Source organism: Hylobates moloch, unplaced genomic scaffold (genome assembly GCF_009828535.3).
Source record: "Hylobates moloch isolate HMO894 unplaced genomic scaffold, HMol_V3 SCAFFOLD_1, whole genome shotgun sequence".
Classification (NCBI taxonomy): domain Eukaryota; kingdom Metazoa; phylum Chordata; class Mammalia; order Primates; family Hylobatidae; genus Hylobates; species Hylobates moloch.
This window is the reverse complement of record NW_026652276.1, coordinates 238,015,759-238,031,462: the sequence shown is the minus strand read 5'-3', so window position 1 is coordinate 238,031,462 and position 15,704 is coordinate 238,015,759. Positions and strand designations below refer to the sequence as shown.

The 15,704-nt window shown below is 51.1% G+C and overlaps 1 protein-coding gene across 3 annotated transcripts in view; it reads left to right on the top strand.

Annotated features, from left to right (window-relative positions):
- Window positions 1–15,704, top strand: part of PTPRN2 (protein tyrosine phosphatase receptor type N2) — a 901,057-nt gene that overhangs the window by 841,675 nt on the left and 43,678 nt on the right. For all 3 annotated transcript variants that reach the window (XM_032753238.2, XM_058428604.1, XM_032753237.2), the window contains one exon: window positions 5,309–5,386. In XM_032753238.2, coding sequence (XP_032609129.1) covers window positions 5,309–5,386 — 78 coding nt within the window. The remainder of the gene's footprint in view (window positions 1–5,308; window positions 5,387–15,704) is intronic.

The window sequence follows — 15,704 nt, the reverse complement described above, 5'->3', positions numbered from 1 at the left end:
AAGGTACAATGATAATTACCTCCTAGCAGCAGCTGAATGAAAAGCTCACAATTACAGCAAAGGAAGGCCCTGGCTGTGCAGGATAAAACTATGATAATTACATCTGTCATATTTGTACTTAGTCCTCATTACATTTCAGGGAAGGCATCCAGTAGTAAATAATGTGCAATCTTTGCTTTTAAATCAGAGGTCATGAAAGTCAATGGGAATTCTGTTTTCCCTGGTAGGTTGTCTGAGAGAGAAACCCATGAGCTACATTTAAAACATCCTGATGATTACTGAGGACACCAAGTTGAGGAATGGTGTTCACGCAACAGCCCACTCAAACACAGCACACAAGCTTCATTTCCAGGACAACTCTGAAACTCCCAGTGATGCTTAAAAACCAGCTTAATTCTTCATTTCACTGTCTATTGAGGGAGAAAAAAACATCATTTAAAGTTTTTTTTTTTTTTTTTTTTTTTTTTTTTTGAGACGGAGTCTCGCTCTATCGCCCAGGCTGGAGTGCAGTGGCGCAATCTCGGCTCACTGCAAGCTCCGCCTCCCGGGTTCATGCCATTCTCCTGCCTCAGCCTCTCCGAGTAGCTGGGCGTGGTGGCGGGCGCCTGTAGTCCCAGCTACTCGCGATCTCCCGACCTCGTGATCCGCCCGCCTCGGCCTCCCAAAGTGCTGGGATTACAAGCGTGAGCCACCGCGCCCGGCCTAAAGTTTTAATTCAGAAGCATTTAACTACATAGGGACAGAGTGGCTTTTCAGAAAAGGAAGAGAGGTTGGGTGTTCTGACTAGCATAAGAAATTGGCCAAATATGGGAGCCACTTCAGTTATTTACAACCAAAATTCTGTGTATAATAATGGTTTATATTCAGTATTTTACTTAAGTAAATCTCAACTCCTAAGACTACAATATAAAAATATTTCAAGTTCAAAAGTCAATCTCCTGACCAGGTGCAGTGGCTCATGCCTGTAATCCCAGCACTTTGGGAGGGAGAGAGGCGGGCCGGTGGGGAGGCAGGCAGGTGGGGAGGCGGGCGGGTGGAGAGGTGGGCAGGTAGAAATACCTACAGAGGAGGCATGTGCTTATTCTTTGTGCAAGATTTCAGAGTAAAGACGTGACCCCCCGTGCCCTTCCCCAAAGCTGGCCAGATCCTCTTAAGATGTTTAGGTCACAGCTGCCAGAGGCCGGGGCTGGTTTGGGAGCAGAAACTGGCGTTCCCTTCACCTGCCCCACAGTGGGCGCCTCTGCCACCATGGAGGCTGTTGAGGACTGCAGGACACAGTCCGGTGGTCCTGACATGCTGAGTGCTTCATTTCTAAAATGAGCCTTGTTTGGAATATTGGGTAAATCGTGGCTAAGTTTTTCATGGAGATTAGGGTTTCTAAAGATACTTGTTTAGTAATTATCCTCCGATAGCATAAGGTGCATTACTAGGCCGTCTTTACACTGTGTATTCAGAGAGACAGAGGAACACACCTCACTAGTCTCCTAGTTCATACGACATCTTTCTAAGAATCAGTCAACCAAGGGATAACAGAGTCAACACAGACAAATGGGTTTTATTTTTATTTTTAAAAAGTAAGCTGGGCACAGTGGCTCATGCCTGTAATCCCAGCACTTTGGGAGGCCAAAGCAGGCGGATTGCCTGAGGTCAGGAGTTCGAGACCAGCCTGGCCAACTAAAAATACAAAAAGTAGCCGGGTGTGGTGGCACACACCTGTAATCCCAGCCACTCCTGAGGCTGAGGCAGGAGAATTGCATGAACCCAGGAGGCAGAGGTTACAGTGAGTCAAGACTGCACCACTGCACTCCAGCCTGGATGACAGGGTGAGGCTCCATCTCAAAAAAAAAAAAGTAAAAACAGAATTATACTGTTAATTGTACTTGCCTTTGGGCCGTTGATTTTCGTGAAGTCGCTTGGAGTGAGTCACACTGGATTCTCTGTGGTACCAGCCTCCCCAAGCGGGACGTGTTGCTGCAGAAGCCCCCATCTGGGGAGAAAGCGCTCGGAAACGACGGCACCTCGCCGTTCAGATGCTCAGCCCCGCACACTACTGGAGGGCACGGCAGCTCTGTGCTTGAGGAAGCAGCATCCTTCCTTCTTCTATGGTTCACTGAGGACAGCATGGACACGTGTTCGCGGCCGCAGACCACCCGACAGCTTGGCGTTCACCTAATTTACAGGTTTTCACTGACAGTTTCAGGATGACCAACACCAGGACACACACATACACACATACACACAGATGAGTCTGCACATGCACGTGCGCTGGAATCCAGAGCTAAAGGACACTTAGAAACCACATCTTCCAAGCTCCTTGCTCCCTGAGCTCACCCACCGCAGAGATACGGAGACTGAGGCCCGGAGACACTGACGTCCACGCTCCTCACTCCCTGAGCTCACCCACCATACAGATATGGAGACTGAGGCCTGGAGACATGATAGGCCTTTTCCCACAGTCAGGCAGTTTGTGTCGGGAACATAACAGTCATACAAATAAAAAGTATATTGCAATGAAATGGAAAGTAATGAGTAGGAGGCGAAGATTAAGAACGAAGACCGGAGGAAGCCAGAGTAGGTCCCGTGTGGTCGCTGGGCAGGGAAGACAGAGGGACACACACCCACCATGTCAGGTTGTCGCGCAGATGCCCTCATTGGAAAAAGCAATGTTAGTAGAAACTCACTTGATTTCCTCCACAGTCACTTATCCTGCCTGAAAACCTTAAATGTAGTAAAATCTCTGTGTGGCCAGTTAAGTATTTGCTTGACGTTTCCACGAAGCCTGCATGAAACCACAAGGAGGCCTCCTGTGGCGTTTGCGGTTGCTGCTTCCACAAAATCCTGTCCAGAATCATTTTCTGTTCAACAGAATGTGCCTGGAATTAAATGAATGTAATTGTCGCCTGAATTATTGTGAAACCGATGACACATGTCACCACTCAGATCATCATGCTGTTCCCGCCTTCCCAGCGGCCCCCACAGGACGGCAGGTGGGCAGGAGGGAGGTGAGGCCGGTCCCCACTCAGTCTGCGCAGCCCATACTTCCTGTTCAGCCATCCCCCTCCCAGCACCCTGACTGTATTTCCTCCTGTCTTGGGCATTGGAGCAGGTGATGGGTGTGTAGACTTTAGGACACCTTAACAATTCAGACCTAAATCAACAGTCACCTTATTGACCCTCCTGCAACCCTGTCCAGAATTTTACTTTCAATCACCTATTTCTCATTTTGAAAGCAACTAAATGTGCTAGTTTGAACATGCTTACAATTTTAAAATATGTTGCTGTAGAAATTGCTCTGGGCAAAAAAAAAAAAGGCACATTTCAGAAGGAGGCGGGGTTTTCCTTTTTATGCATTACTATTTGCAGGGAAGAGACAGGGGTCTCTGTAAATAGCTGTCACCCCCAACAAATGCATATTTCAAAAAATCAAAACTCCTTATTTCTGCTAAGCATTTTTCTACTGAAACATTCTAATTGGGGCTTTCAGTGACAGTAACATAATTTTACCTGTATTGTGTGTGTTGTGGCGAATTTCAAAATGAGGTCCAGTTTTAATTATGAATCACTAAATCAGATGCACAAAAAGCTTTTCTCCCTGCCTCCCCCCAGCCCCCGGCTAGCGTCACCGTGTTGTTCTGTGAGAATAACTTACATCTGTTCCTTTATGCTCGCCCCTCTTTTATGGTGAACATAATTATAAGGTGCATTTGGTGCCTTCTTTTGTGCTGACAGCCGTCATCTCTGGGGCTGGTGACGGCTGCACGGGGACTCACTGGCTCACTGTTAAAGAAAACGTGCCCCACGTCAGCTTCCCAAATGCAGCAGCGCTTAAGGTGACACCGGGGCCACCACTGATGTCCTTGTGTGTTGGCTTAAAATTACATAGGGTTAAAACTTGCTCATTTTTCACTGTGTTGAGAAATGTATTCTTAATAATTACCTTGAAATCTGGAGCATTGTAAATCTCAAATCAAACCCTGATAGCAAAAGAGTACATTTTAGTCCTAGACACAATAGAATAAAGGACTGTGTGTCAGATGCACAGGCAGCTGCCTCCCCAAGGTGAGGTTCCCCCAGCGCAGCATCCGGCTCTCCGGGGATCGGTCTCTGCAGACACTTCTGGGAGGTGTGGGGAGGAGCCGGTGAGCCCTGGGGATGACAGTGATGTCCTGGTATCTTCATGTCCTTTGCAGGGTGGCCGGGGCTTGCCCTCTGGAAGACAGAGCCGCCTCCATCTGACGCCCCTCAGCAATGTGCTCAAATCTCGCTTGCCTCTCGAGGCTTTGTCCTCAAGTTCTTTTTTCTGTGCTTAATCTTCTAAATAAATGTAATAATTATGGTCTTCTAAGCCAACCTTCTCCCATTGGAGCTAGCAAGATGCGTTTGGACAAACTGGGGAGCCGGAGAGCCCACACCTGCCCTCTTTGTTTCTGGTCCCTGCCTGGTAGGGAAACAGAACAGGAGGCCACTCCCAGCAAGGCCCTTCCGCCCCACCTCTGCTGCAGACCCAGGCCCAGGCCGACCGGCTCTGCTCATGCCCCCTTTCCAGCATACACAAAAACAAGCCCCCACACACAACGAGTTAACTCCAGCAGGGAAGCAGGAAGGAGCACTAGTTTGTTCTCCTGGGACACTGGCAAGTTTGTCCATGAGGCCTGGAGGAACAGCGTTCGCACTCTCCATTGAGAGCTCGGAGCTCAGCCTCACCCCAGCCAGCCTGTGGCTCTGGCAGGAGGCTCGTTCTCCTGAACACAGGGCTGCCTGGGTGGGCTCCGTGGCCAGGAAGCTCTGGGGTCACTTGCAGGCTGGAAAGCTCATCCATGTCTTGGGGCCACACTTGCTGAGTGGGCTAACGATGGCTGCCTGCCCTCCTTGGGCTACCGGTTTTCATTTCTGTAGATGCTGCTCTTAGAACCTCAACCTCAGGTATAAGGAAAGCATTTCAGACGCGGTGGCCCAGGCTCAAGGCTCGGGACGGCTGGGTCCCCACCTGTGCCGGGTGCTCGTTTGGATCAACAAAGGGCAAGTTGTGTGTTTCTCGGTTCAGGAGACGCCACCTTTCCATCTTCCTGAACCCGGGCTCTGCCTGGCTTCCTAACTTCCAGGCTCCCTAACCTCCTGGCTCCCTAACCTCCAGGCTCCCTAACCTCCTGGCTCCCTAACCTCCTGGCTCCCTAACCTCCTGGCTCCCTAACCTCCTGGCTCCCTAACCTCCTGGCTCCCTAACCTCCTGGCTCCCTAACCTCCGGGCTCCCTAACCTGGCTTCCTAACCTCCTGGCTAACTGCTGTGGTGTGGTCTTGTCTCCGCAGATGGATCACGACCCGAGGAACCCCGCATACATCGCCACCCAGGGACCGCTGCCCGCCACCGTGGCTGACTTTTGGCAGGTGAACTTTCTTAAATTAAAATCTCTCTTTCTGAAAAGAAGATCTCAATAACTGGGTCACGAATCATGTCTTGAATCTGATTAAGCCAATCAAACTTCTTACAGATGCTCATCAAATGTTACTTGTATCAGAATTTCAGTCCATTCGTATTTTTTATTATCAATCTTTTGTTTTCCAAAACTTGAGTATGAAAAAATTCCCTTTGAGAGATTTAATACTTTCAAGATCATTACTTATAAGCCACTTTATATTTGCATTTTATAAAACAGTGAGGATAAAGTTAGTAAGTCATTCCATGTTACTGAAATGTGCCTGTTGTCCCTGGTGTTGTTATGATGGTGGTCACAGCAGGGCCCACGTACAGTTTATCATCCTCTCCTGGAGTCCTGTAGGGCATCTAAAGGCCAGGTGATGCTTCTCTACTCGACGCAAGCCCAGGTCACACAGATGAAGGCACAGAAGTGAGGGCTGACGTGAATGTCAAACGTCAGCAAATAGAGCAACATGCAGAGGGCAGGTGGGGTCTTCCTTCTCTAGCTGCCCCCGGGTCTCCCCTCACCAGCCATGTGACAAAGCCGAGTAGGAATATGGGTTCTGGAACCTGGAACGTGGCCGTGAGTTACCGCAGGAGCACAGGCACCGGCCGCGTGTAGGGCACACCAGCCAACCCTGAGCCTGGCAGAGAGGAGTTCCTAAGGAAAGTCGAGCTGGGGACGAGCTGGGGACGAAGGTGCCGCGTCACCCATGCGGCAGAATCCAGGCAGGGAGGTGCCTGTCGCAGCAGTGACTCTGGGATCAGGCTGCAGCCTCCTGGCGATCCACAGCCCGGGCCTCCTGGCGACCCACAGCCCGGGCGCCCATGCAGCACTGGGGTGAGACATTTCCTGATGTCACCATGCACCAGAGTCGGTAAATTCACTTCTGCCCCAGGCTCTTTCTATTCCCTTTACTTCCCTTTCCTAGCTTTCCCGTCAGCCCCGCGTGACTCCGATTACAGGAAGGGGAGCCTCCTCTCTCCGCCCTTGAGAACAGTCTCTGCAGGGCTTTCCAGAAAAGTCAGGAACAGACCCGGGTTTCCGAGGGCCTCCGAGCACCCTTGCATGGTGAGCATTTGAATCCTCAGGTGCCATCATCCCATTTTATGGGCAAGGCACGTGGGTATTAGAGAGATGGCATCACTTACCCAGGACAGCTCGGATGACGCCAGGATCTAAAACACATCGGTATGACCTCCTGCTCTTTGTGTCTGCCTGTGTCTTCACACTATTGAAAATAAATAAATAAAACTAAACTGCATCTCTGTGTGACGTTGTTGAAGCTTGTAATCCCAGCGTGGCATGGCGAACCTGTGGCACTTGGATGGTTTTGGGGTCACTTGGGATCCCTCCTTGTCACAGCTGGGGAGTCGCTCAGTCTGGTGAGAACACGCCTGTCCCAGGGAAGATGGCACCCTGGGGCCCATCGTCTCGGGAGTTTCATGGTAGGAAGGTCTTCTTTGCATGGCACACATCTGCCTTCCTGAAACATGGATCCATCCGTCCCAGCGCTGCCCTTAGAATGGAGCCCCAGGGCCCGTCCAGGGATGCCTCCTGCTGTGCACGCTCACCCCGGCTTCTCAGGGAAAAGGACAGAGTGTTCAGAATTGGAGGGCGGGCAGAGAATACCCACGGAGTCCTAAAACCACCGGAGTTTTCATCCACCTCAACCCATTACCCAACATGTGCTTATTTGTGTGTGGCATGGGGTGCCCCCAAATATGTGCTCTTTCATTTTTATGAGCCCTTGGGCCCCCACAGCCCAACATCAACTTAATCTCCTCACCTGTGCAAGACTTCTCTGTCCAGCAAAGCCACAGAGTCTGGAGGGTGTCCACACTCAATGACCACGATGATGCCCACATCCACCCTCCGTTCAGCAGGTGCCACATCCACCCTCCATCCTGTGTGAAGGCTCTCGGCATCCACACTCAACGACCACGATGATGCCCACATCCACCCTCTGTTCAGCAGGTGCCACATCCACCCTCCATCCTGTGTGAAGGCTCTCGGTGTCCACACTCAACGACCGCGATGATGCCCACATCCACCCTCCGTTCAGCAGGTGCTGGGTCCTGTGTGAAGCTCTCACGTGCTGACCTGTCGTCTTTGTGGTCCGTGAGACTCAGAGGCTCATAGCCTGCCCAGATTCCTGTGGCTAGTGAATAGAAGGCGTGAACCATTTTTCTTACTGTTTATTATGGATAGTTGCAGTTGTTGGAGGCAATTCATTTGATCAGTGTTTACATCTTATGGGCTATTTTAGAGTGATTATGGAGGAGCATACATTCTCGAAATTGAAATAATGCATCTCTAAATGAAATGAGTAGGGACAAATTTTAAAGCAAGGTGAAATGCAAGATAATTTTGAGACACATCTCGGTCAGCAGGTATCAGGTGGTTCCAGGAAACCCCAGCGTCCCTCAACCCGGTCACAGCTTTTCTAAGACAAGAGTTCATGGCCGGTAGCCTCAGCCCTCCCAGGATGTCCTCGAGCACGCCAGCCCAGCAGAGCCTCTCAGAAATCGTGAACTAAAGAAACTCGCTTCATTTTGCTTCCTGCAGACTTCCCTGACCACGACGTCATTGCTTCCACATCATGCCTCATCCTGGGGATCCCTCTGTGCAGAACACAGGAGCTGCCCACCATCGATGCCGTAAATCCACACAGAGCAGGATGGAGAGTTGCTTCCTAGCACAGTCACATTTGCCTGGGAGGCCTCTGAACCGTGTGTTTTAGAATGTCAGCATCTCTCAGGCATTACTCTTCATTCAATAATTACCAGTAAGCCCCAAGATTGACATTCTCAAAAATTCAAAGTTAGGGTTCTCTTTGCCCTTTCTGGCTTAGCAGAATGCAGGCAGAGGAAGAATACCTGTCTTTAAAACCGCCCACGGAAGGTAGAACTTTTCCAAACTCACGGTAACGTGTATTTTTAAGGACAAAGCTGGATTTGAAATGTGAAGTTGGTGACGACGAAGTCAACAGGCTGAGTTGGAGTGACCGTCTCCTCCTGCATCCCCCTTCTGGACCATTCCCAGATGCTGACCAAGGATCAGGACAGACTGAAGGTTATGGATCATCCCAAAGCACCTTCCTTTTATCTCCAGCTGTTGATGCTGTCTGAAGCTCCTCCTTGGGGCGGGTCCACAGGTGTTTCCTCTCTGTCGGTAATCAGCAAATTCCAGGAAGAAAGCGTGAGCGTGAGAAAGGCCATGATGGGAAAGATGGCAGTGTCTGCCCCACGCCCGTGCACTCCTTGGGGAATTCGAAGTGTCCCCCTCATCTCCGCCTCGCTGTCACACAGCCTTTCCCCACTGTGGATTTATGTCGGGGTCCAAATTTCCCTCCTCTTCTAAGAATGTCAGTCATTGGACTGAGAGCTCATCCTAGCCTGTGTGACCTCACCTTAACTTGACCACATATGCAAATCCATTTCCAAATAAGACCACATTCACGGGTGCCGGGTGGACATGGATTTGGGGGTACATGATTCTACCCAGTACAATGGCTAAGAAGAAAAAAGACGTTTTCCAAGCAGCTAATTGGCACTCACATGACATGGTGATGGGTCAGGAGTCCGTCTGGAGGTCACTGGGAGGCTGGGAGGCAGAGGAGCCAGGAGGGCCCCAAGGTCCTCAGCAAGAAATGCTGTACAGGGGCCCATGGGTCCAGAAAGGAGGAGCCTGGAAGAGGGGTTCAGGGGAAGTCCCCTCGGTGAGCGTGGGGCATCGAGGTCACTCCATGCGCACCAGCCTCTTCCCCAGCATGGCACCGCGAGGCCCCGGCAGCTCCCCTTCCTGCGGGGCCCACGGCACCTCTGTCCGTGCTGCGGCCGTGAGCAAAGCCCAGAACACGCATGAAAATCCACGGAGGGTCACCGCTCACTGCACACACGGTGCTTTCCTGCAGCGAACCAGCTCTATATGGACACTGGATGCATTTCAAGAATTTGATTTCCAAAATTTGATTTACATCAAGAAATTCCTAAAAATAAATTCATTACCTAAAGGAAGATGTACCGCAAATTAATTCCTTGTCTGTGAGTGCTCTCCAAATCATTCGGCTAAATTCCTGGTCCTTACTCCAGCTCAGAGGGGTCTGTGGAAGTCTGAGTTCCAGTTCAGAAATCAGTGTTACTAGTAAGTAGTAAACTGGCCTAGAAATAAAACATTCCTCAAGGAAAGAATACCCATTTTGGGGTGAGGGTGTCATTTTGTCATATAAACACTTTTTTTTAAAGTGTAGAACAATTTTAAAGAAGATGGAAAGAAAACTTAAGTATGGGACAATCTTGTGCTACATTATTTGAAGTCACATCAAGATCTTAGAAAGAAACATATCCACCGTCCTCTCTGCTGGTCATTCTGGAATCATATCTGGAATATGATGTTCATTCTGGGATCATAAATTCACAAAGGGTGCTGACATGCAAAACACAAAAGAAAAAGAAGACAGAGAGTTTGGTGGAAATAGCCGGAGTGGTGAGAGTTTTGAAAATCACTGCAGGAGGCAGGAAAAGCCGTCCTTGGCATAGAGCGCCACCCACAAGCTCCCTCTTCCATCCACGCCACTGCTGTCAGCCCAGACGTCACAAGGGAACTTGGCCTCGGCTGGCGTCTGGACTTCGTGGTGCATAAAACTTTCTTTTTAAAATCCTAAGACTCTATTATTTAGATCTCAAGGAGGGTTAATAATATTCTAATAAATTTTAAATTAGGAATACGAGTTTGGCTTTGTGAGGTTTTACTATTTTGTTCAATGCTTCTAATAAGGAGTCTTAACACCTCATACCCATCCGTTGACACCCCCAGGCATTGAGCTGTGGTTGCTGTCAACAGGCCGCTTGGGGAGGAGGCTGAATATCAGGAAGGAAGGCAAGATGAGAAGGCAGGGCTCCATGGTCCACTCCTGGATCCCGCGGCTCTGGGTACCTGTCAGATAGCCTTTCTCTAGAAAGCCTTTCTCTAGAAAGTGTATTTTAATCTGCAAAGATGCCTCCCACCTGCCAAATGGGGCCACCTTGAGTGAAAGACACACACCCATTGGAGGGGACACTCGAGTCCAGATGGCATAAGGAAAGGGGGCTGGGGGAAGAAAGGAAGTCCTGTTGATTGAACTCTTTGATGCCAGGCCCTGGGCAGGACTTCCCATATGTGATCGCATTTGGCCGAGCCATTGACCCTGCGATGACGCCATCGTGAGCCTCCCGTCATTCCACCTCATGGAGTCCCCGGAGGCGTCAGATTCACAGAGGCAGACAGTAGGGGGTAGTGGCCAGGGGCTCAGGGAGGGGACAGTGGGGAGGGGCTTGATGGGGACAGGGCTTCCATTTGGGAAGATGAGAATGCTCTGAAGAGCGTGGTGACGGTGACAGTTGCAGAACGGTGAGAAGGCCCTTACTGCCGCTGCACTGTGCGTTTACAAATGATAAATTATATGTTAGGTATCTTTTACTACAATTAAAATAGAGATATATAGAGCGAGCCCAATTCTACCCAGGATGAAGCTGTGGCCCAGAGAGCCATAAGGACCCACCCAGATCCACACAGCTGGTGGGAGGCAAAGCCCATTCTAGACCCAGGGGTGTCTCTTCAGCACACACACTCCTTGCAGATGAAGAAGGCACAGTGATTCATGAAGACATCTCTATAAACCGAAAAGAGAGGTCCGGCTGCGGTGACCTCAGCATGACCAGAGTAGGTGTTGTTCACAGAAATACACGTGTGCATAGTCTCAAGTCGCAGAATATGTGAAAGTCAAACTCCTCAGAGATAGGAGATAAAGTGACGCCTTCTCCAGGTGCCAAGACTTCCCCATGGGAAGTGAGGTCTGCACCTTCCCGGGGACGTGGCCGCATAGTGCGTCCCCGGCCCCGTCATGTCCTGGTGCACAGGGTGGCCATCACAGAGAAGCCCCCGCGGGCAGGACTGTAGCTGGAGGATTAGGACCGCCGGGGAGGCAGGGGAGGGGGCGCGGGCATCGATATTCCATCACGGACCACCTCCCTACCGCCTTCACCTGCTGCGCCACCTTCCACCACACCCTGTGCTACGCGGCTCACGTCAGCCGAAGGGAGTTGGCCACCCGCCATCCCCCCTTTCCTGTTTTTAGAAAGAGCTGCAGAATTATGTGCTCTTCTTCCAGAGAGAGCTTCTGTGTGTCACCACCAAATACTGGCTGTGCCCAGGCGATACACAACAGCTGTTTCTAAACCAGAAATGTAGGCAGCATAGTCTGTCACGATCAGGTGCGGAGTGGATGTCTGCAGATGTGACATAGAAAGCCAGGGCCCTGGAGCCCAGGCACAGGGACAGCCACCGCAGGAACCCACTCACGGGGACAGCCACCGCGGGAACCCAGGCATGGGGACAGCCACCACGGGAACGCAGGCACGGGGACAGCCACCGTGGGAACCCAGGCACGGGGACAGCCACCGCGAGAACCCAGGCACGGGGACAGCAACCACGGGAACACAGGCACGGGGACAGCCACCGAGGGAACCCAGGCACGGGGACAGCCACCGCGGGAACGCAGGCACGGAGACAGCCACTGTGGGAACCCAGGCACGGGGACAGCCACCACAGGAACGCAGGCACGGGGACAGCCACCACGGGAACTGGCTCCCCGTATGAGAGGCTCAGCCAAGAGGACGACTCCAAAGTTTAGCCTTGCCTCTCCTGTCTGACGAACAGGCTGCCTTTCAGGACGGAGTCAGACGCAAGCAGCTCCCCTGGCCCCCAGAGAGAGCACAAAGCACTCGCTGAAGTCAGCAGGTGTCCCGCTGGCATCTGATGTGTGTTGACTCTTATTGCACATCAACATTTTATCAAGAAAAAGGTGCACTATCAATTTCTAGTTTCCACTTCTAAAAGTATTCTGTGATGAAGCCTCAGCTCGGGGGATATGTTTTCTCGTTTCCAAATTGATAGGCTTGATATAAATACAGCTTTTTATTATTTGGCATCTGTGGATCATAGTTCTTACTATGGTTAAGAAAATAACCTGAACTTGGAACTGTGGAAGACCCAAAGAATGTAGCGGTGCTTCCTTCCAACTGCCTGCCAGCCACCGGCAACAAGGCCGAGGTGCAGGAGAACGACAGTTGAGAGCTGACTGTCACTGTGCAGGGCCGCCCACCACCCGGCACAGTGGCTCGTCTGCCTGTCTGTCCGCCTGTCTGTCTGCCCGTCTGTCTGCCTGCCTGTCTTGTCTCTCTCTGCCTGTCTGCCTGTCTGTCTTGTCTGTCTGCCTGCCTGTCTTGTCTGCCTGTCTGCCTGCCTGTCTGTCTGTGTATCTGCCTGTCTGCTGTGTCAGCCACTGCATTAGTCCAGGCAGGGGTGGGTGGGAAGATGGCAGGCCTGGATTCCACACCATGCACTGCCTCTGGGCAGCTTCCTTGATCAGCCCAGGAAGACCACTGCAGGCATCACCATCAGCACCACCAGCGACCAAACCTCAGACATCCAGAGATGACCCTGGCCTGGCCTCGGTAGAGGGGATGGTCCTACACCATCTAATTTTAAAAAATGTTTAAATCCTCCAAAGATGCCATCTGCTCAGCCCGAGCTGGTTCACGGCCCCCAGCTACTAACAACCCTTTTAATGTTCCCTTGGCATGTGGGAGGCAGGGCCCTGAGTCTCCAGGACATGACCGGTGTCCAACAGATCCAGCAGCGGGGGCCCTGAGTCTCCAGGACAGACCCAGCATCCAGTAGCGGGGGCCCTGAGTCCAGGACAGACCCGGTGTCTGGCAGCCTCTCCTTTCTCGTCAGATGGGTCCAGCCCGGGGCCACGGTGTCTGCTCTGGGTCCTTGGTTACCTTAAGTGGTCTGGCTCCAAGCGCATGAGAATGTACCCCAGTCCCTGCGGCTCCCTAGTGTGGGTGAAGACTCAGCTTGTTCATCATCCTGTTCCACCCCCTGGACAGTGACTGGCAGACGAGAGGGAACCATCTGTGGATCTCACTGACTCTGGAGTGAAGAGACACTCAGGAGGTTAGCGGAGGGAAATGACTTCGGAGCCTGCTACCTCACAGATGGCTTGATTTTAAGGCACGTTACTTGATTAAAGGGAAGCGTGAGAGTTGTGTTCATTCTTAGTTAATTTCTTAGGAAACACCTGATTTTTCATTTCCCTGATTGATAAGTACTTTAGCCACATGCCTGAGACTTTGCAGGACGTTGTTATATTTCAAAGGTTTGGTCTTGCTGGATTTTTTTCTATTCGTAAATTCACAAACCTTTAAAGGTGAAAGAAACTGTTTCTCACGTTACCTTATCTAAATTTTGTGTTTGAAACCTGTGACCTCAAAGCTTGTCCGTGGTTCTGCTCGGGACAGTGCAAAGATGGTCGGTCAGTCTCTCGCCACACACGTGCAGAATTTAAAATGGGACTCAAGTAGAAAGGACAGGTCCGACTCTACTTTCTGACTGGTTCTTACGGCTCCAGCTGACAACAGCAGGCTCTGCTGCTCCTGTGTGTGACTGGTTTCCAGCCTCTGCCCAGCTCCTCCCCTCCCCACTCCTCCTCCCCTCTTCCTCTTCCTCTTCCTCTTCCTCTCTTGCTCCACAACTGGATCTGATGCATTTATGTCAGGTCCTGATCTTGAAAAGGAAAGGCCGCCCAGTGCAGCAGCTCCCCGCAAGGAGACCAGGCGCGTATTTAACCAGGAACGTGAGCACAGGCAGAGGCCACAGGGAGTCTCAGTGACGCCTGTGCCAGATGATTTCCTGTGCGGGTCCGATGCCTGATCACAAAGTCATCCACGGCGGTCACACAAAGGCTGGGTGGAGAGGAAGTCCAGTGTGTGAGTGTGCATTCCCACCGTGAGAACCCCTACGCCGCAGGGTGGCCACACCCAGCCACACGGGGTCTGCTCGCACACAAGCAGGCTGTGCGTCCTTCCCGGAGAACACAGACCTGACTTTGGTGGAGTGGCAAGTCCTCATTCTGAGGCCTTCCTCTTCCTCCTGGGCAGCAGTACTGCTGGTGGAAAAGTCCCAGAGGTTGCTGCAGCTGCTCCTCAGGCTGGGATGGGGCTGCGAGGCGGCATAGGTGTCGATCTGATAGCGGCACAGGGGGGTTCCTCCCGCTGCCCCCCATCAGCCTTTCCGTCAGCAGTACTGGTGTGTGTGGGGGCCACGTCACCTCATCGTGTCATCCCTAAATGAATCCCACACTGACATATTTGTTTACTAAAAAAAAGCCAGGTAGGTGCACCATGAGTTGGTCATGGATGGCATCACGAAGGTTTCGTCATCCTGCGTCGGGTTATATTACTGTGTCCAAAGGTGTGTGTTGTGACCTGGAGCCTGTGACTCTCACGGAACCAGAGCCACAAAGGCTGAAGCTTCATTTCTTAGGAATGTCCTCTGGGCAGGGTGAGAGCAGAGTTGAAGGTTTCCCTGCAAAAGATGCCACACACGCGATTTATTCCTCTTCAGTCTGTCTCAGACCACACAGTTTAACTTCCCAGCATCGGTGAGCTCCTAAGGAGTGAAATACGAGTGTTTTCCCATTAACTGACGCCTCATCCTTTTAAATTTAGCTGCATCTTCTTTATAAGTCTAAACCTCTGTTCAGCCCACGAGAGGATGCTCGCAACAGAAATGAGCAGAAATGAGCTGTGCAGCAGAATTGCGTGGGCCCCGCACCTGGTCTGGAGGAAATGCATTTCATGGCAACCGCTTCAGCGGGATGCAGTTACCATGCTTGTTTTTTTTTAAAACTGAACACTTGTCTGTACATTTAAGCAAGTCTTGGAGGACTTCTGCCATGCAAGCCTTTTATAACATTTTCTTTCGGTTATCTTTTTTATGTAAATATCCAAATGGCCTCTTAGAAATGTGAATTGTTTTCAATGAAGCATCTGTTAGATGCCATGGAGGGTAGAAAAAGGTAACTGGACTAGGATGGAGTCTTTAAAGAGATGATAGTCTGGCAGAGGAAAGACATATGGGCAAAGACAAGACTAACACAGGCAGGAAGGGACACATCACAAAAGATCTAAGTAGAAGGAGGAGAAGCTTTCCTCCTGAAGGGGCCCAGGCATGTTTTGTAGAGAAAATGGCCTGGCGTTTCACTATTTCCGTTTTTTGTTTTGTTTTTCAGAGATGGGATCTCACTGTGTTGCCCAGGCTGGTCTTGAACTCCTGGGCTCAAATGATCCTCCCACCCACCTCAGCCTCCCAACTGGCTGGGACTACAGGTGCACACCACCACATCCAGCTCAAATGTTTCACTATTTCAGATTGATCACCTTCCCTTAAATCAGGTCTCA